The sequence below is a fragment of the Leptonychotes weddellii genome, chromosome 8 (genome assembly GCF_054177405.1).
Source record: "Leptonychotes weddellii isolate Sample4059 chromosome 8, ASM5417740v2, whole genome shotgun sequence".
Lineage (NCBI taxonomy): Eukaryota > Metazoa > Chordata > Mammalia > Carnivora > Phocidae > Leptonychotes > Leptonychotes weddellii.
The window spans coordinates 16,970,602-16,991,448 of NC_138376.1; the positions used below are offsets into that span (position 1 = coordinate 16,970,602).

At 43.6% G+C, this 20,847-nt stretch overlaps 1 protein-coding gene across 2 annotated transcripts in view; it reads right to left on the bottom strand.

The window, feature by feature from the left end:
* Positions 1-20,847, bottom strand: part of LY86 (lymphocyte antigen 86) — a 58,720-nt gene that overhangs the window by 23,538 nt on the left and 14,335 nt on the right. For both annotated transcript variants that reach the window (XM_081827725.1, XM_081827726.1), the window contains exons 2-3: positions 3,317-3,403; positions 1,869-1,997 (exon numbers count right to left, since the gene is read on the bottom strand). In XM_081827725.1, coding sequence (XP_081683851.1) covers positions 1,869-1,997; positions 3,317-3,403 — 216 coding nt within the window. The remainder of the gene's footprint in view (positions 1-1,868; positions 1,998-3,316; positions 3,404-20,847) is intronic.

The following is a 20,847-nucleotide window of genomic DNA, read 5'->3' on the forward strand; positions in this document are numbered from 1 at the left end:
TCTCAGGAAACAAACTGAGGGTTGCTGGAGTGGGGGGTGGGGTGGGAGGGATGGTGTCACTGGGTGATAGACATTGGGGAGGGTATGTGCTATGGTGAGTGCTGTGAATTGTGCAAGACTGTTGAATCACAGATCTGTACCTCTGAAACAAATAATACATTATATGTTAAAAAAAGAAGAAGAAGATAGCAGGAAGGGAAGAATGAAGGGGGGAAATCGGAGGGGGAGACAAACCATGAGAGACGATGGACTCTGAGAAACAAACTGAGGGTTCTAGAGGGGAGGGGGGTGGGGGGATGGGTTAGCCCGGTGATGGGTATTAAAGAGGGCACGTACTGCATGGAGCACTGGGTGTTATATGCAAATAATGAATCATGGAACACTACATCAAAAAAAAAATTAATTAAAAAAAAATAAACTCCTGGCCAAAAGGCACAGTTTCTTGTTTCTTCTTTGGTTGATCCATTCCTTAGCCAATAAGATTGTGGGTCCCAGAGCCAGCTCACCTGGGTTTGAGCCAGGGCTCCCTCACTAGCTCTGTGACTTGGCATTAGAATGTTAATAGTACTAACTCACAAGGCTGGGGTAGAAAGTAAATGACTGACTGGATGTGAAGCTCTTAGAACAGTGCCTGGCACGAATGCTTACTGGTGCGGGCTCTTTCCATCTGCATGCGTGCTGGAGTGCTCAGTACTGAGTACTCTCTGTATAGCAGGCACATTTGAAGTCCTGGGCATAAAGACCAAGATGCTCCTACCCCAACCTGAAGAAGCTCATCGTCTACTGAGGATGACAAACGGGAATAAATGTGCCAATATGGTTATGCACCCACACTTTGGGGAACGGAGAAGAGGTTGAGGAGGGAGGGCTGAGCTGAGGCCTCAGCTTCAGGGAGCCTGCGCTTTCTTAAATGTCCTGTTTTCTTTTCCTGCACAAACTTTCTCTGTCTGCACCCATTAGTTATGCGAAGGGAACCCCAATTTCTTCTAGATCCTTTGGTTAGAAAGCACAATTGGGTAATTACACTCTGGCTTCCTTGAATGAGGAAATAAATAAGCGGATGTTTCTGGTGTGTGGGGTTAAGGGGTGCACTCCCCCTTGGCCCCTGGGACAGGGAAGAATGCCCTGGGAAGGGGGAGGAGAGTGACTTCCGGAAGGATAGTCACAGATCAGACCCATGTTTTAGGTAAATAAACAAAGGTATCTCAGGGCCTTGGTGAAGATGCTGGGGGAGGAGAAGACACAGAAGGAGGTGAGGACTGGCTGGAATGAGGTTCTTATGTTCCTTGGGGTATGTACAGCACGGGGGTAGGCAGTTAGTGAATTGACAAAAGGAACAGATGATGTCATGGTTTTATGCTGTGTACTTTGAGTCTAGCTACCTAATGCCCCCATTAGTCAACGACTCAACTGGGCAAGACCACAATAAAACAGTGACATTTAGAAAGCTTCATTTTTTTTTTCTTTTTCTCAGAGTCCATTGCCATATTGAGGAGACCCTGTCACTAAAGAGATTGCTGAGGAGAAACCTGGAGATACTTTGCATCTCAGTGGATTTGGGGAAGCTGTTGGTTCTTTATGATGCCAGCCCCCTTTTTTTTTTTTTTGCAAGGTGCCACCAGGAACAGTAACATTTTTCTATTTGTAAAATGTCTCACATGTATGTTTCACTTAGTATTTATACTCAGTATATAAGGTAGGTCCTGTGAAATGAGCTTCATGTTTATTTTTATATGACACACGCTGATAAGCAAGGTTAAGCTTGTCCTAACGTGAGGGGTGGAACCCCCAGGGCTCCAGCCTCAACTGGAAGCCATTACTCATCCCTCTCTGGACCCTAGCAAGAGTCAGCAAGACAGACAGCTTACCCCCTTTCCTTCTTCCGCAGAAAGAAAACTTGGGTAGATCCTCTTCACAGATGGGATAGGAGAAATTCAAAATGGGTGATCCTTTAGTGAAGAGAGCTATGTCAAGAAACAGCTCTTTGATGTCTTCTCCTAAAGGGAAAGAAAAGATCGGCTTTACTATTAGAGTGGGTTTAGTTTCGTATCAAAGCATTCAACATTTATAGAAGCATGAGCCAAAAGGCCTTTTATTTCCAGAAGCCTGCCCTGTGGGAACAGTTTTATTCCTTCCTTCGTTCCTTCGTTCCTTTGCTCCTTCCTTCCCTACCTCTTCCCTCCCCCCTTCCTTCCTTCCTTCGTTCCTTCGTTCCTTTTTTTTTTTGTAAAACAGCACGTAAGCAATGCTACAGGGGATAATGGCCGGAGACCTAGGTATGAATATGCCCTTTTATGAACTTGATCTGTTTGGAGCAAGGTAGGCACACTGTTGTGCTTCTCTGCCCAGATGCTCTGGCCCCTCAAGGAGATGGCTGCAGGTCCGGCTTCTACAACTTTCCAGCTGCAGTATTTGCAGTATTATGTGCCTCTCCTAAGAGCGGTTGGGTGGGGTCACCCCCCCGCAGTTGCTAGGTAGATATTGTATCATATTACACAGGAAGCTTTAGGGTGCTCTCCCTTTTTCTCCATTCCTCCTTTTATGTTCCCTCTACTCCTCTTTTTATTCCTCTTTGATTACTCAGCTGCTGCTATAGAATCCAGATATTGGGCAAGGTTCTGGAAATACGAAGATGCACGAGAGTTCTTGGTCGCCAGCAACGTTCCCTCCATTTCTCTGGAATGATTCCACACGCTAAGTTTATTAAGTCCTTCTGTTCTGGTTTTGATAAAACTGCTTTAGAAGGGAGATACTCTAGTAGCTATAGCAATATAATGACTAAGTGTAAAGTCATGTCCAAATAAAAATAAACAATCAGCATCCTAGCTCATTAATTGGGGTGGAGGGAGAAGGTATTACATATTTTTCCCTTTGTCAAAGGTTTAAGAACTTGCACCAGCTATTTGGGAAATGAAATAAATTAAATGATAAGCCATACTGCTGGTGGTAGACTTGTTTGTTGCTGAGATAACAAAGCAAAAGCTCTCTCTCACATAGACATCAATATTTAGGCTTGACGTATTATCTTTTTGTTGTTGTTGGATTTACGGATTCTGGGTGCTGATATCATCCAAATGAATGCTTCAAGTCTTTTCAGTACAAGAGCACAGCATTCAGTGGGAGTTCCACTGTATCTAGATGTTACCCAGAGAGAGAAGTAAAAATGAAGAAGGAAATAGAGTTGTCCACAGAGTGGTGGGGACAGTAGCTTAGCCAGCCACTTAGCCAGCTACTGTCGTTAATGGAAGTAATTGCGGTGTGTGGGCCAAGAAGAGATTGTGCAATGTTTTATTTCATGTCAATATTCTTTACTTACTCAGAATGATTCCAAATCTAATGTTGAGATTTGACTTTAAATGTTTAGAACACTGGTCAACAGAAAAGCCAAAATCTTGTAATGGATCTGCCAAGAAGAACACAACAGATTAGGTGTGAGTACATTGTATGCTCTGCAAAGTTCCATTAAAAATTCACACCAATGATATCATTTCTTTTCCTACATGAATCACTAAAATTGATTCAAAAACATATTGTCCAGCACTTTGTTTTTGCATAAACTCCTGATGCCATCAATAATCCTTCCAAGTCTCTCCATAGTTAATGTTGATCAATGCCATGTTCCAATGGCAGGCTCTCAATCTGAAATGAGCACAGAGTCTTGATGGGTGGGTTATACCCTTACTTAACATTTTTATCATTGCTTGAATTCTTGTGGTTCCTGAACTTTTGGCCTTAAAATTGCTCACTATTATTTGAAACATTTCATAAAGCATTTATTACATAATTAAAAAGAGAGAAATATATGAAGATTTTCAAAGTTAGGACTTGCCTTTATAATTTTGTCCCATCCCACCTCAGTCAATGTAATAATTTTTTTCCCAAACAGTCCATTATATGCAAGGTATTGTGCTAGATGTGATAGGGACTGCAAAGATAATGTCTTTTACACATACCTTCTGCTCATTCAGAAAGCTCCAGAGGCTCATCTATCCCTCAGAATAAAGTCAAGAAATGTCCTACTGGCCCCACCTTCCATACTCCACATCTTGAATCCATCCTCCATTTTTTGAGGTCAGGTAATCACACAGCAAATTCACACCACGGTTACTTGCTCACTCGCTTTCTTTAATGTGTAATGGTCTTACCCTTTCGGCTGTGGTCTAAGTGAGGGCTTGGTCATTCTCATCTTTTTTTATGAGGGTTTCCCTGATTATCCCCCAAATGTTTTTTGGCTTCTCTGAATTCTTAAAGTAGTTTTGTCTGAAATATTTTTTCAAAGTGTATGAACATGTATTACTTTGTACTCTGCTCTTCGACTCATCCTACAACACTTAACCTAAAACATGAAACTCCTGAAAGACAGGAGCTGGGTTTTTGTTTTGTTTGTTTTGGTTTGGTTTCTATTTCCTTTTCCTTTATGTTTCCCACTGGGTCTTAGAGAGAACTGATTTTAACTGAGTTGTCCTCGTCACTGAGCTGTGCACTTTATAAGAGCTTTCTGTTTAATCCTCCAGACTCCCCAGTGCATAGCGCAGAGCCCCTCAGTCAGACACATGGAAAGCACCCCATACGCGTAGGTAATGAGTGGATGAACGGACCATGTGTCCCTCAGCTCCAAATCCAGGCTTCCGAGGTCCACTGTGTAGAGATGGGGCTCTCCGTAATCACATTTCTCCTTTGCCATCTGCCCGCAGAGGTGAGAGAGGGAGACTGAGGCTGAGCAGGGGAAGGAATCTGCTCCTTCTTCCATACTTGCTGGTCCTTGAGAGTGTCACCTGGAGATGGCCTGGCACCCTGGTAGTAGCAATTGGTTCCAGTGTCCAGCTCTCTTCTGCACCTTCTCAGAATCAGTGGAGGCTCAGCTGCGTGGGCTCCTAAGCTTCTGTTAGGACAGTTTCTGCTGCAGACATTCCCCATCCCCAGCAATCTGTGCCTCAGCTCCACAGGGCCCTTCTTTGAAGCCTCCAGGTTGTGATAACTCCAACCTCTGCCCTCTGTTCTCCCAACCCTCAAGGTGGTCGCTGCTGACCATTGACATGGTCTGTATTTTCCCCAGGGGACCCAGACTCTTAGGACAAATGACAATCTTGAGAGATAGCTATGATTTTCCTCCTTTCACAGATGGAAAAATATAGACTCAGAAAGGTTATATTAACTTATCTGGGTCCCAGAACTATAAGGTGGTAGAGTCAGGAGTCGAACCCAGACTTAAACAACAAACAAAAAATGACAGCCCAGGATTGTGCACAAGTATTCACCAAGTAGAGCCTCAAAGCTGTATGTTAATGATTTAATTTGTAAGATGGCCTGGAATATTTTGTGCATGGGCATATGGCATGTGATAATTCTGTTTCATAACTGGTTTTAATTTCAGCTTAGCTATGAGCTCACATTTGTCAATGATGGTGTTCCAGACAGTTTTATCATCCACATTGCTGACCTGGAAGATATGTAATTGTCTGTGGTATCTGCCATGGAAATGATCACTAGGCTATTTTGCCTTTCAAATCTAATCTAAGGTGCAGTTTTGTTTGATCAAACCCTCTTGGATCTGGCCATTCATTTTCCTGGGGAAAGGCCATTTTCTCTTATGCTCATTTTCCTTCTTCACAAGCACCTTTGTGCTGTCCCAGGCTTCTCTCAGCTTGAGAAATGGGAGCAGGAGGTATGGAGACAATTGTCCCTGCTACATATTTGGCACTCAGTATTGAAAAAGAGAGGCCAACTGACGGACATTCAGGAAAGTGCATCCACAGAACTGTGAATCAATTCAAACTGCTGTCAAAGGAAAGATACTAGAGCTACATACATACCCCTTAGCTGATTAGCAGTTACAGAATTGCACTGTATGTTTATCGATATTTACAAGTATAGATAGAAGAATAAACTAAGGGCAGGAGAAGGAAGTAAAACATCTTGGTACTGGAAAAACACTGTTAGGAAAATAATCTTAATAGGGAACAAAGTCACAGAGAAAGCAGTAGGTTGCTTCTCTCTGAGGATGTGTATGTATATAAAAACATTAAGGCAGTTTGCTTCAAAAGTGCTTAGGGGCGTGATGATCTTTCCCAGCAGTTACATGTTATATTTGTTCTATATTTGAGATCTAATTTTATATCTGAGACTGAATATGCAGTTTGCAGTTGTCTTGGGGGAAGTGACATCAGTTCTTCCTGTCCCCCAGGACGCATGTCCTTCCCTGTGTTAATATGTATTTTCACTCAGGCTCCATATTGCCTTGTATTTTCCTTATACCTTTGCCATTCCTCTACTAGATGCTGTAAGGCAGGCTCCCAGCCTCAGGGCTTAGCACACTGTCTGAATATTATGCTAAGTTCCAAGTGCTTGTTTGCTGAATGAATGATAAAGGTTACAAACGTAGTAAACTTGTAGAGAACTCTAAGGCAGGTTTTCTCAACCTTGGCACTATTGACATTTTGGATCAGATAATCCTTTTTCTGTGGGGGTTGTAGGATGTTAGCAGCATTTTCGGCCCAGCAGGCTCCCCAATGCCCCCAATCCAGTTGTGATAACCAAAGATGTCTCCAGACATTGCCAAATGCCCCCTGGAGGACAAAACCTGCCTCTGGTGGAGAACCATTGCTTTTTTTTTTTTTTAATTTATTTATTAGAGTGAGAGAGAGAGCGCAAGAGGGGGTAGGGTTAGAGGGAGAAGCAGACTCCCCGCCGAGCAGGGAGCCCGATGTGGGACTCGATCCCGGGACTCCGGGATCATGACCTGAGCCGAAGGCAGTCGCTTAACCAACTGAGCCACCCAGGCGCCCGAGAACCATTGCTTTTAAGAACTGCCTTCGCAATCACCAGACAAGTGCCTCAGACTCATGTACCAAAATAAAAGATGGTGGGTTGCATTTTTTAAGAGGTCCTTCTTATGTAATATGAGAACTGCCGGGGGGGAGGGTGAGAGGGGGTACTCCCTTGGACACTTGCCTCAAGTAATTTTTAATACATATAAATTGGATTATCTGAACTTGGATCTTCTGAAGGAATGAAATTGGAAAGTTAATGAGAGCTGGTGTTCCCGGGCTGGGAGGGCAGAGATAAATGTTTCCTCTAGACACTTCATTGTAGAACAGCAAATGAGCTGAGAAAAGAGGCTAAAGCTTCATCGTGCCATATACAATCTTTTCATCTTGAGTCCTCTTTCCCTAGCCTCTGTGTGATGCCCCCCTTCTGTCAGTTCTGTCAACATTCATGGCTTCTGACCAAGGGAGGATGGTGGTTGCAGTGAGTGAGCCCAGCATGTTCTCAAACTGCCCCCACTGTTCCTTGCCTCTGGGACACTTGTATGTGGAAGGCAGGCTCCTCTGAACAGCTGAGAGCAGATCGTGGTAGGGGTGAGGAAGAGGATCCGGGTGTGTATCTGCATATTAAGGGCAGTGACAGTCCAATGCATCTTGGGGCTACTTTCCTCCTCATTCATAAGGTAGAAGAGATTTAGATAAACAGGTGGGCTAAGTGTGGGCAGGGTCTTAACAAATCTCAGCTCCAGAACAATTTTTGTGCCTTAAGCTCTGTTGGTGGGCTGTGCTCTCCTAGTCTGGACTGGAGCTGTGCAGTTGTCCAGGAAAGGACGAGCTTGCCTTGGTAGTTTCTAGCCAGTTCTGGGCCTCAACTGGAACTGGGGAATAGAACTCAGAACCCAAACACACAGGCTCTGGATATGCAATTCCTCACTGGAAGGTGGTGGGGACATAAGCATGATGGGTCGGGGGAGGTGGTACCCTCTGCTGGGTTCCCTGCTGGTGTGTTCTCCGGCGTGGATTGCTGTCCTGGAGTCTATGGGCGTCACCTGACAGGAACATGCTGCCTGTTTGCTGGGTGGTTTGAGGGTTACAGGAGGGGCCAACTCTCATGCTACTATTTTTCATATATCATGAGTCTGCTCGAAGGTTTTTTTTTTTTTACCTTATATTTTGAATAATTACATTTTCATAGAAAGTTTAGAAAGATACAGAGAGATTTCACGTAACCTTCACTCTGCTTTCCCCCATCGTAACATCTTACGTATAATATAGTACAGTATCAAAACCAAGACACTGACATTGGTCCAATGAACAGGGCTTATTCAGATTGTACCAGGTTTTATATACATTTATGTTGTGTGTGTGTGTGCACACATGTGTGTATGCACGCAGGTGCACGTGCATGCTTTGACAGTTTGATTGCTTAAGCTTTACAAACTGTTGCCACCCTGAAACAGAGCTGACACTCCTCAAGCCCCACCTCCACTAGCCTTCCCACATCTCTGCCAGGTCCATCCTTAGGCTTGTCCATGTTCTTCCTGCTGCGGGAAGGCAACGTCTCTCTCTCTTTCTCTACCTCTCTTCCTCTCTCTCCCTTATGTGACTGCGGGTGGGTGTGGGCTGACAAGTTGGAAATCTGCAGGGCAGGTCAGCATGCTAGAAACTCAGGCTGCATTTCTAAGGTGCAGTCTTGCAACTGAGTTGCTTCTTCTGGAAACTTCAGTATTTTCTCTGAAGGCCTTCAACTGACTGGAGGAGTCCCATCCACATTATGGAGGATAACCAGCTTTAATCAAAGTTTATTGATTGTGAATGTTAATCACATCCATGTAATGCCTTCACAGAAACATCTTGATCAAACAGATGGGCACCAGAGCCTAGCCAAGTTGATGCACAGAATTCATCATCACAGGGTGCATTTTGCGCTGTATTGGTAGGACCCTCAATAACCCTTCCAACTGTGTGTTCACAATCCTTCTTGCTCTTATATGGTCCATAGTTAACTTGGGAATCAAATGTCTCTGAGGGGTTCCATATGTTTCTGGGATGGATATACTGAGCCCCCTACCAGTGGCAGGCACGATGCTGAGTGCTTGGGATATAGAGATTTGAAGAAGCCATCTGAGTTTTCAGGAGTATAAGAATAGGGATGTCCTGGTCCATGGAATCACAAAGAGTGAGCCTGTAACTGTGCTTGGGAGTCATTGATGATTGTAGAGAGAGAGGGTGACATGATCTGATCTGTGCTTTCCTTACCTACAATAATTTCTCTCCCTTCTGTCCAAACCCTGACCTCTTTGGGAGATATTACCTCATTCCACCAGCTTCTTTCTCTTTATTCTGATGAATTTATGATCTATGCTGATTATTTAGCATGTAACATGGACTACATTGTGTAGTTACTCAATGCTTTATATCATAATGCCTTGCCTCCTCAACCAGTGTCAGATCCTCGAGGCCAGGGCCTCGTTATTATATGTTATTATATCATATTCTATTCTCTTACAGTTTGATTACTCCTCCTCCTCCCATCATACCTAACACCCACCTCCAATGGCAGATGCTAACTCAGTGTTTGCTGGGTAAATGGCTCTGGCTTTTATTCTCTACTTTCTGAAAACATGTTTACTTCTGTCTGCAGCATAAAAATCAATTTGGCCAATTTCCAGTAAATGTCCTCAGAGAGGTTTAGACCTCACAGAGGAAAACTTTGATTGTCTTTTCTTCTGGTCTTCTGCACCTTCACAATCCAGCTCAACCAACCCCTCCCCGGGATTCCAACTGGGGTTCCCTCATTTGTCCTTCCCCTGGTCTCTCATGGCACCCCGTGTATAGCTCTATCATTGTGAGTGTGGTAATGATCACTAGTTTGCATCCTTAGAATGCACCAGGGTACGAGCTGTGAGTGGTCAGGAACTATGCTGTGTTTATGCATCATCAGATAACCAGCATCTAGTCTAGTGGGCAAGGCCCAGCATGTCAGACTGTTGGATACGTAGATGGAAATGAGAGAAAGTCAGATAGTTTGATGATCCAGAAGGGTAGTTGAGCTTTCACTTCCAACTTTGGTGGGAGCCAGCAATTACTGGGAAAGTCTGAGTTGTGAGGCCAGTGATATCAATCTCTCTCTCCCTATACCCGGAAGGCTCTCTTGGAAGGTGCTAGTGCGTTAACTTTGTCATCACAATAATGGGAATTTTGCTGTGGCACTTAGGATGGAGTGTGATTGAAAATCTAGGCCTAGGCCAAATAGTAGCAGATACTCCTCTGTCATCTTTGAATCCCGCCTCCCAAACCCAAAATAACAAACAGACCTTGCTTTTGACTTCTTCCCTTAATTTGGATGATTACCGATTCTGCAAGTTTGTATTCCGTTTACTACACAGGCCCACTTGTACGTGGATCTGGAAGTTCCCTTTCTTGCATGGCCATATTTTGATTGGGGTGTTTTAATTTGCTTGTGTGATTCACAGGACAACTTTCAAGGGTCACTGCAGATACCTAAGAAGAGGATGGTGTGTCAGGCTCCATGTGTAAGTGAGATGACTTTGCTGGAAATTCATTACCATGGCAACAAAAAATGAACTCTCCTCCTTTCTGTCCTTGATGCCACTGGTGCATTTCTTGTACCCCTTCCCTCAGACCCCTTCCCTGCCTTTGAAGATAAGGAAGTGACTTACAACGTGGTAAATGTATTCTAGCTATGTTGCTCTGTTATTTCCTGATCTCCCCTCGTTTCTGCCTTTCAAATCTTGTCGCTATAGGACAGCACAGGGAGACCCCCTGATGGGACAGTATTTCAAATAACAGCAGCTCCACCCTGTTCCACTGTCTTTGGTGGTATTTCCTTGGGAACTGACCCGCCTGCCAAAGTCAGGTCTATGACTTTGTTCTCATTTTATCTTGGGTATGCAGATGGCGGATTCAAACTGCTTACATATTGTTCTTGATATTAAACACAACAAAAATGGAAGGAACACCATCACCTTGGAATGCCACCTGTTTGTAATATAAGAGGCCAAGAACTACAACACTCTTCAGCTGCCTGGTAACATGATGAATGTGTTCTTGAGTGTGAGGATATGTTTGTGCTGCTAAATTCACAATTCAGATCCCTTACTTGTGTGCTTCTAACCGGGAAACACACGGAATCCATGGGAATTCATTACTGACAAAAAAAGGGCTGTGAACCTGAGCTGCCCCCTTGACATCTGAATCACACTCCCCTGGAATGACCTGAGATCGGCTTCCATCAGGTTAGGAGGTGATGGTCTTCCACTCAAAATAGAAACGTTAGAGACTGTAAAGAGATAAATGGTAATGAAGATGAGCTTCGATCCAAAAGACCTGGACAAATGTCTCACAAAAAATAACGACCCATTTGAGGCCGTTCTGCTTGAACTTTTGCATCTTAAAGAGTAGATCGACAATGAACTCTAAATGCACAGATTTATTCTGTGTTATCCACGGTTCCACATAGCGCAGAATCTTAACATGAAGCTGAGAGGAACTTGAACTTGTCTCCTCGCTGGCAGAAAGTGTATCTTAGTGGCTCAAGGATGGGAATTCCTACTTAGCTTCTCATTCATCTTACTGCATACCTGACATACGGCTGGAAGAGCACCTGACCTTGGGGACACAAAGCAAATCAGAAGATGCTTCTGCTCTCATCTGGATGATAACACTTCCAGCATCTAATTATAATACCACAGGACCAAATACACTCAATAAGAGATACATGTATACTCTAAACCTCTTATTTTACAGTCATTGTATAGTCATCATTCTGTGGTCTTCTGTGTGCAAGGCACACACTCCATACTACTTGACCCAATCCCTCTTCATTTAAAACTCAGTCTTACTGATAGTGTTCATTCATTCTTTCAGTAGTATTTATTAACTGTTTAATATGTGCTGGACACTGCTAGTGGCTGTGGGACCAGGGTGGGGCAGGAACCTTTTGACCAGGCCAGTCTACCCAGGGACCTACTGTTGATTGACTAGTGACCAAATTACCAGGGCTTCCTCAAGTCTAGAAGCATCCAAGGCACTTGCCTGTTCTGTTTGGTACAGATAATTATTTAACTTTCTGTTCCTAATCTGGAGTCAACCCGTATGGGATAGAAAACTGGAGAAAACTTAGATTGTTCTTGTTTCTTTTGTTTTTAATGGAAGATTAGACCTCAGAGCACGTGTCTCTACTCTACTTCAAGGGTGAGGATTTGCATTTCACTAGCAGATAAACTTTTTCCCTGGGAAGGAGCCCGGGGAAGCCTTACACTCCTTGGCTTAGGAATGTCAGGAATCGTGGCAGTGTTTGGTGACACCGAGACAAAACAAGGATGCACCTGTCATATTTCGTTTCTGCATTTCCTGCAAATCTGTCTGTTTTCTGACAGCGGACAAGAACCGAGCCATGATGTACAGGTGGTTTACCTGATTATGTGTGGCTATGACGATGAACTCTGGGACTGTTCTTTAAATGCTGGGCACGCTGAATAGGAATTCTTTCCTGCTTCTGGAAGCCATGAACTAGGTATGGTTTAAAAGAAAAAGCTAAGGCATTTGTCCTCAGCGTCTGGGATTATGGAATATGAAGCATGAGTGAGTAGGGGCTGGTAAACTGGCTGAGATCTAACATCTGATATCAACCCTGTCTTTGCTCATTTATAGAACTGGATTTGAAGCCAAAGGACCAGGTGGTTCTAAGATATATATGAATCATTGACTCTGTCCCCTGTCTTGTGGGTGACCAGGACATTGGGTATTAATATCCCCATTTTGTGATTGAAGAGGTTGAGATCTAGGGCAGTGAAATGACTGATTCCAGTCTCCAGACTCAGCCTGCTGTGGTTCTGCCCTCATACTGCCAAATGTAAGAGACAAACAGCAAGGGAGATCAACTGACTAAGAGAAGGAAACAGAGCTTTGGACAGAGGCAAAATGAGTTCAAACGCACACACCAAGACCCTGTTCCTCTTACGTCTCAGGCTGATCACAAGGAGGGACAAGGACGCAGAACTAGCTCCCCAGTTTTGCTAGGCTTGCCGGCTAGGCTCGCTTGCAAGGATTGTTTGCTAGGATTGCGTACGTAGCTCACTTATTCTGCAAAAGGGCAGCCATTTCTCAACCTAAAGGACACTGGTAAAAGCACAGATGAAAAAGCAAGGGAGTTAGAGGGTTTTTGTAAGAATTAAGAAAAATAATTCATGAAGCATCGAGGCCAGTGGTAGCCACATTGTAGATATTCAATCATTGGGCAAAAAAAGGGTGGATTCTGTTAGGAGAGCAATGTTGACTCTACTTCTCGTGGTCATAGGAAACGAAACCAACTACTTCTTTTTAAAATTTTCTTTATCCCCCCCTTCACTTTCCGCTTCCTTCTCCTAACATAACACAATACAATAAAAGTAAAAATAAAATTTTCTTTTTCACATTAAGAGCACTTTAGGTATGGGGCGCCTGGGTGGCTCAGTTGGTTAAGCGACTGCCTTCGGCTCAGGTCATGATCCTGGAGTCCCAGGATCGAGTCCCGTATCTGGCTCCCTGCTCAGCGGGGAGTCTGCTTCTCCCTCTGACCCTCCTCCCTCTCATGCTCTCTGTCTCTCATTCTCTGTCTTGCAAATAAATAAAATCTTAAAAAAAAAAAAAGAGCACTTTAGGTTTAATATAATTTAGTAAAGTTCAATAGATATTTCTGATATAAAACCTGGATGTCAGCTAGGGCCTCTCAGCCCTTGAGATATAAATAGGATATCATTGAACACGGTTAGTGGTTGGGGATGTTCTTCAGTACTGACTCTCAGACGTGGCCATACACTGGAATCCCCTGGGGAGCGCTGTAAAAATAGTGATGCCTGGGTCCTGTCCTAGACATTCTGGATACTGCCTGGGCATCACGATTCTTAGATACTTCTATTGTCCAGCCTTGTTTGAAAACCACTGTCATAAGCCACCCCAGCTTGTGTGCTCATTCCCTGAGCTTAGGATCACATGGGTGGGCTTCTAGATCTACTGTGTATCACTCCAGGCTGAAAGTTTAACCCCTTCATGGATTTCCTAAGAAATGTCCTCATAAAGCTTTTCACAAATTTTACAGATTTTATGAAGATTGCTGGGGGGGAGAGGGGAAGGGTTCACTATATTGCTGGCTCCCTCCCTCCCTGTCTTCATCTCTCTTCTTTCTCTGGAGAAACAACAAAATATTTCCCATTGTCTCGGTGCTGAGGGCTTGGGAGGACCCCAGGCACCTCAGGGCCTCAGCAGCTACCCCAGTGACTTGTAAAGGAATTCTTTCAAGAAAGGCAGTGCTCTGCTTAGTTAGAATTCTTGGAACAGCCCCTAAGAGATTTTTTTTCTATTTTATTTCAGGAACATCGACTCAATGCCGAACACTAACCCAGGCATGGAAAGGTTTGAGATGGGGGCTCAGGGACCAAGAGGATAGAGCTAAACAAGGTAGACACTGAGGGCTGTTGGGGGAAGAGGGAGCATAAGGTGGAGGGCACGTGAGGGGAAGTGGGAGGTGCGGGCTGGGAGAAGCCCAGCCGTCAGGACAGGTGGGCCACCTCTATGGGCTCGCTCAGACCTCTGCGCTTAGATGAGAGCAATCTTTGGGGTAGGGATCCAAGGGATCCCTGAAATTAAAACCCAAAAACCAGCTTGTGATTATAAATGAAACGCGTTCTGGCCTTAAGGAAATGATTAAGAGATCAGCTGTGTCTTTTGTGGCCTTAATTGGCTTTATTTTCCTCTGCCCTCTGTGTCCATAAAGGTGACCGAGGTCTACGGTCAGTCTCAGAAGCTTTGAGTGTCATTCTTGGCAGAGTGAGCTGTGTTGTGTATGTTCGGTGTCTCTCCGTAAACCTTCGTGACCTTTGGGGATGGAATGTCAACTCATCCCCCTACTTTGTACTGAGCATTTTTTTTCTTCTTAGGAGGCTGCCTGTGTCCCAGGACACAGGCCCAAATACAGGCTACACAGAAAGAACAACATCTTTATTTTCAGCAGAGAGGTAAGGTTTAAGCTATAAACTCTCCAGACAATATCTCTATAAGAATTTAAGAATGAAAAAAAAAATACAGTCCTATTTCTGAATTCTCCACTCTGGTAACATCTTGTTTTGTCTGATTACGCTATGTAATAGGTACTGGATAATTGTTTGTTGAGTGAATAAAGGAATGTTGATAAACAATCAGACAGGGGGAAGTAAAGAGATTAAAGTGATTTTGGAAAAGGTCCACCTGCTCCTTTACCTCCCCAAATGTTTTGCTAACACATTTCCCTTTTAATAAGTCTCAATCTCAATCTGTCCTCTCCTAATACAAGGGGACATAAAGATCATGTTTCCCCCATAGTTCTCAGTTCCTCCAGTGAGACTGTGTTTGGGACACATATTTGAAGTCAGAGCAGCCCATAGAGCCTGCTAGCAATTGGACTTTTCCTATTTTTGGTGGATGCCCAGAAAATGGAGTAGAGATGCTACTTCAACAGGGGAGACAAGAAACCTAATACCACTTGTTTATTGATCTGATCACAAACATGTTTGGAGCTCCTACCATGGGCTGAGCACTCTGCAGGGTGTGAGGATACAAAGACCAGTTCGTTTTTAGGCATAACCCCTGACTTTTTGGAAGGACAAAGGAAAGGTAAACAGACAATCTCCACACAGCGTAGCTACAAGGCACAGTGAAGAACAAGGAAGGTGTGCATAATCCAGCATGGGTGGTCACAGATGGCCACAAAGTAGATGATGCCAGAGCTTAGACTTGCCAGGCGCGGAGTCTGCCAGGAGGGTCATCGGTGGTCACTCTTGTAGCTCTGACCATAGGCAGGTGCTGTTTGAAGCACTATATGTGTATTAGCTCGAATCCTTGCAAAGGCCTTAAGGGGCTCATTATCTCTATGTTAGAGTCTGGAGAACTGAGGCAAGGAGGATTTAAGGAAAGTGTCCAGGGTCACACATCTGGAAGGGGCTGGAGTATGAACCCAGGTAGATTGTCTACAGGTACTCTTTCTCCAAGAAACTCGGGGCAGAGAGAACAACATATGCAGAAACTCTGAAGTCCCAAAGAGCATGTAGTTTCTGGGAACTTCACATTTGCCAACAAACCACTTAGGCCATTCTACGTTTGTGGCGTTCACCTTGAATATTATAAATACCGCCAGTTCAGGGGTGCCTGGGTGGCTCAGTCGATTAAGCATCCAATTCTTTGTTTCAGGTCAGGTCATGATCCCAGGGTTGTGGGATGGAGCCCCACATCGGGGTCCTCGCTTGGCGGGGAGTCTGCTTATCCTTCTCCCTCTGCTTCTGCTTCTCCCCTCGCTATTTCTCTCTTTCTCAAATAAATAAATAAATAAATAAACAAAATCTTTAAAAATAAATGCACCTAGTCCAGGTTCTTCAAAGACTTGAGGTCAGAAGTGGGTGGTGATTGTTTCAACATACACAGACCTTAAAGATCCTAGGGTCACCTCCGGAAGGATCCTGGAAAGTCCAGAAGACTTAATTTTCTTGCTTCAATTGTTTAGAATGGTACTGGAAAGATCGATTTCTGCCTTCTTCCTATTTCCCAAGAAGCAGCTAACCTTGATGAAGCACAGGGTTCTGTGGCTGTTGGGGTTAAGAAGAGCCTCTGCCGTCAATCGCTGGCCTGCATCTTGCAGGTGAGCTCTGAGTTCTCACAGCGTCTCTGGCTTTGCTGATCATCTGCCCATTGTGTAGAATTACATGACTGTATCACTGATGTCCAGTTTGACACAAAACCAGTTTACCCTTTGCAGCCCTTAAATACCACCCCCACACACATATGCATACATCCCACAAAAACAAAAACCCCAGCCCTGTCTCACTTTGGCCTTCTAGGCGAACCATTTGAGGGGACTCTTTCTAGAAGTACTAGGAATAGCTACTACCCAGAATTTAAGTCAAGGTGACAGCTAGCCATTACTCCACCTCACTGAGTTCTCTTTCCTCACCTGAAGAAGGAGACACTTGGCACCACTTTAAGCTTCACACTTCCTTCTGGTGCCGGTCTCTCAGACGCCCTAAAGGCGGGGGCCATGGTGCCTACACTGTGGGGCTCAGCGTCTGCACTGTCGACAGAACCCCCGAAAGCAAGATGCAGGGCGTTGGGCTCAAAAAGGCCAGGTCTTTTTTTTTTAACTTTTTATTTTGCAATAATGATAGATTTACAAGAAGTTGCAAAAAAAGAGTACGGAGTCCTGTATATCCTTGACCCACCTCCCTTCATGGTGACATCTTACACAACTGGATCTCAGGACCAAGGCATCGGCACTGGGACCATCTACAGACTAGTTTTTTGCATGCATGCACGTGAGTATGTGCACACATGTGTATGTGTGGTTCTATGTAATTGTATCGCATGCAAATACCACCACAATCAAGAAACAGACACAAAGGATCTTCCTCATGTTCCCTTTGATAATTATCCCCTTGCCTACCCCTAGTAACCACTAATCTGTTCCCCATCAATATAATTTTGCCATCTCGAGAATGTTATATAAATGGATCCATCAGTATGTAACCTTTTGAGATAGGATTTTTTTTTTTTTTTCATTTGGCGTAATGTCCTTGAGATCATTTGGATGGTGATGTGTATCAATAGCTCATGCATGTTTATTGCTGAGCTGGATTCTGCAGTATGGATGTATCATGGTTTGTTTAACCATTCACTTGCTGAAAGACGTTTGGCCAGTTTGGGGCTATTACAAATAAAGCTCTTGTGATCTTTCACATACAGGTTTTATATAGACATAGTTTTCATTTCTCTGGGATAAATACCCAGTACTGGGATGGCTGTGTAATATGGTAAATGTATATTTAGTTTTCTAAGAAACAGCCCCACTGTTTTCCAGAGGAGCTATACATTTTACGTTCTCTCCAGTGATGTAGGCAGGTCCTTTTAAAGAAAAATTCTTGCTAGAGAAGCTTGTTCCCTGGGGAAAAATCAGAGGAGGAGCTTCTAGTGCAGGACGGGGTCAATAACTTCTATACCTGCTCAACCTTGAGATTGTGACGAGACTCCCTCCATGACATGAGGAGAATGTTCCTAGGAATGATTCAAACACTGGGAGCCATGAAGGGCACAGGCAGCCACAGTTAATTATTGCTAATGCCCCTATGGCTTGGATGACTGTGGTAGGGAGCTTCCTTCCTTAGCCACCAGCCTTCCTTCCCAATGCTGCACTCGGGGCCCCGGAGGCAGTTTTGGCCACACTCCATCATACGGCGGCCTGCAGAAGAAGTGTTAATTCTTGAGATTTGTTTCCCTAATGCTTTCTGGTATGAGATCAACTTGATATATTTTTCATCCCCCTTGGGTACTGCTCTCCCCACCTGTGGTAATGAATTGTCCATGCTGCCTCCAATCCCCCATCAGACTCACAAGAGGAAAAAAATCAGTTTACACTTTTCCTAGGAAGCAAGCCTATAGACAGAGCTGACGTGTTGTCTCAGTCTGTAGGGCTGCCATGACAAAATACCACAGATTGGGGGGGGCCTTCAACAACAGACATTTATTTCTCACAGCTCTGGAGGCTGGATGTTCACGGTGCTGGCTGATGTGGTTTGTGGTGAGGGCCCTCTTCCTGTGTAGAGATGGCCACCTTCTCCATGTGTGTTCACGTGGTAGAGACAGAGTGAGCTTGCTCTGGTCTCTTCCTCTTATAAGGACACTAGTCCTAGCATGGAGCCCCCTCACATGATCTCGTCCAACGCTAATCACCTCCTAATACCACTGGAGGTAACCAATGGTATTGTGGTTTAGGGCGTCAATATATGAATTTTGGGGGGATACAAACATTCGGTCTTTAACATGTGTAAAGACCCTCCTCTTCACTGGTAGCATGTTGGCAAAAGGACATTCAGTTGACACTCTCTACATGTGACCACCTTGACTTAGAATGAAGAGCAGGGCGCCCTCACAGAGAGGCATCTGAAGGAAAAGGAAGTGTTCAAGGAGGATCACCGGCTCCTTCTTCACTAGAGAATAAGAGGCGCAGGATCTCCAGGGCATGAAATCAATGCCTCCTAAAGATACCATGGAGATTTCCTGAGATGGTGAAGCAGGTACCAGACTTTCTACCGGAGGGTCTTGTACTGAAATCAGGGAAGTAGAATTCCTCATTCCTCAAACCAGTTCACCATCTCTTCCTGTATCCCCCACATTGTGAGATGGAGACAGAATAGGTCTGCTGGATGTCTCAGCTCTGCAATAGAGCTCTCCCTGATGGGGAGGAGGGAGATGTTTCTATGGGAAACTTCTCGTTAGCACTTTGTCACTTGTGTGACATAGACCACCCCATGGCATGAATAATATAGGACTACAAGCACTTACAAGTCATTGCCAGAGGAGGAAAGAACCAGCTGCCTTTGGCTTGGCAGCCCCTCTGCCAGCAAAATAAACTCCTAAGCAAAGAAAGGGCTCATTTCTTGGCTTCCCAAATCAACACAATCCTACTACTTCCCTCCTGGTTAGAGGATTAAAAATACTTTTGCTAAAAATGACAACAAAAAAAGAATTATATTGGAAGATAGCAAACTGACAGGAAAAATAAGATGGGAAACCTGACTTCAGATTAATAAATGAGAATAGTGCACCTGCCGAATGCCCACAGCCTTCCTGCCCACCCCCCATTCCCACACTCAGGTTAAATGCATCACATGTTGATCACAGCAAAATTTTAGGTAGACCCCTGACTCAACTCCACCTTTCTCTTTCACATCATTGCTGTAACCATTTGGATATTGTTCAGCCTTTTCTTGCCATCTGTTCATGTGTTTTCAGAACATAACATTTAAAAACTGTTATTGTGTGAAAGCATTACTAGATAAGACTGGTTCCAAATACCTTCTCCCGGGCTGAAACCTGAGAAAAGTGGAAAGAAAAGTCCTGGGTTGGGAAACCTTTTCTGATACAAAGAGATATAAATTATAGGTGCTGCCAACAGCTTGTAATTATAAAAAATTGGAAGCAACCAAAATATTAATCAAAAGGAGAATGGATACAATTGTAGTCAATACAAGTAATTATATACTCTGCAGCTGTGAAAATGAATTAACCAAAGCTACGCATGCTAGCTATCGCCTGGAATAATGTCAGACATTGGTCCCCAAAGAAATTGTTCAGGCAACTCTCTTATTAATTCCAATAATTTTTAGATTAGGTTTTTCTGCATGGCCAGTCCTATTGTATGCATATAATAACATTTTTGTTCCCTCCTTTTAAGTCCTTAAGTATTATATTTTTCTTGTCTTACTGTGCTGGCTGGGGCCTTCAGTGCACTGATGGATAGAAGTGGGCATGATGGGCATGCTTATCTCCTTCTTGGTTTTAAAGGAATTGCTTTCAGCGTTTCACCATTAAATCTGATGTTCACTGTGGGTCTATATTTTAGGTCTATATTTTAGATGTAAAAATCAGAGAGCTGATTTTTATTTTTTATTTTTTAAGTAGGCTCCACACCCAGCATGGAGCCCAACATGGAACTTGAACCCACAACCCTGAGATCAAGACCTGAGCTGAGATCAAGAGTCAGACGCTTAACTGACTGAGCCACCCAGGTGCCCCCAGAGAGCTGAATTTTAAAGTTCAATCTAGTATTCTTTTTAAAAAAAATCAGTTTACCTTAGTTGATTTATATATATGAGAATCTCTTATACATTTGTAATTATTTCTCATTTATAGTTGGGTTTTCGTTCCTTAATGCCCTGATCTTTATATGCTCCTTTGTCTCCTTCTTTCCAACATTCTTTTGGATTGACTCAAGCGTTTAATTTTTTTTTTTTTACTAATTTGAAAGTAATATACTATATTGCTAGTTTTTTAAATAATTACCCTTGAATTTCGAACATGAAAATTCTACTTAATAAAGCTTAAAATGAAACATTACCTTTTTTTCTTTTTGTTTTTTTTGGCATTTATTTATTTATTTCCTATTGTGGTAAAAAACACATGGCATTAGATTTATCATCTTAATCATTTTTAAGCATACAGTTCAGTAATGTTAAGTATAGTCACACTGTAACTGTGTAACCGTACGACAATACAACTTTTT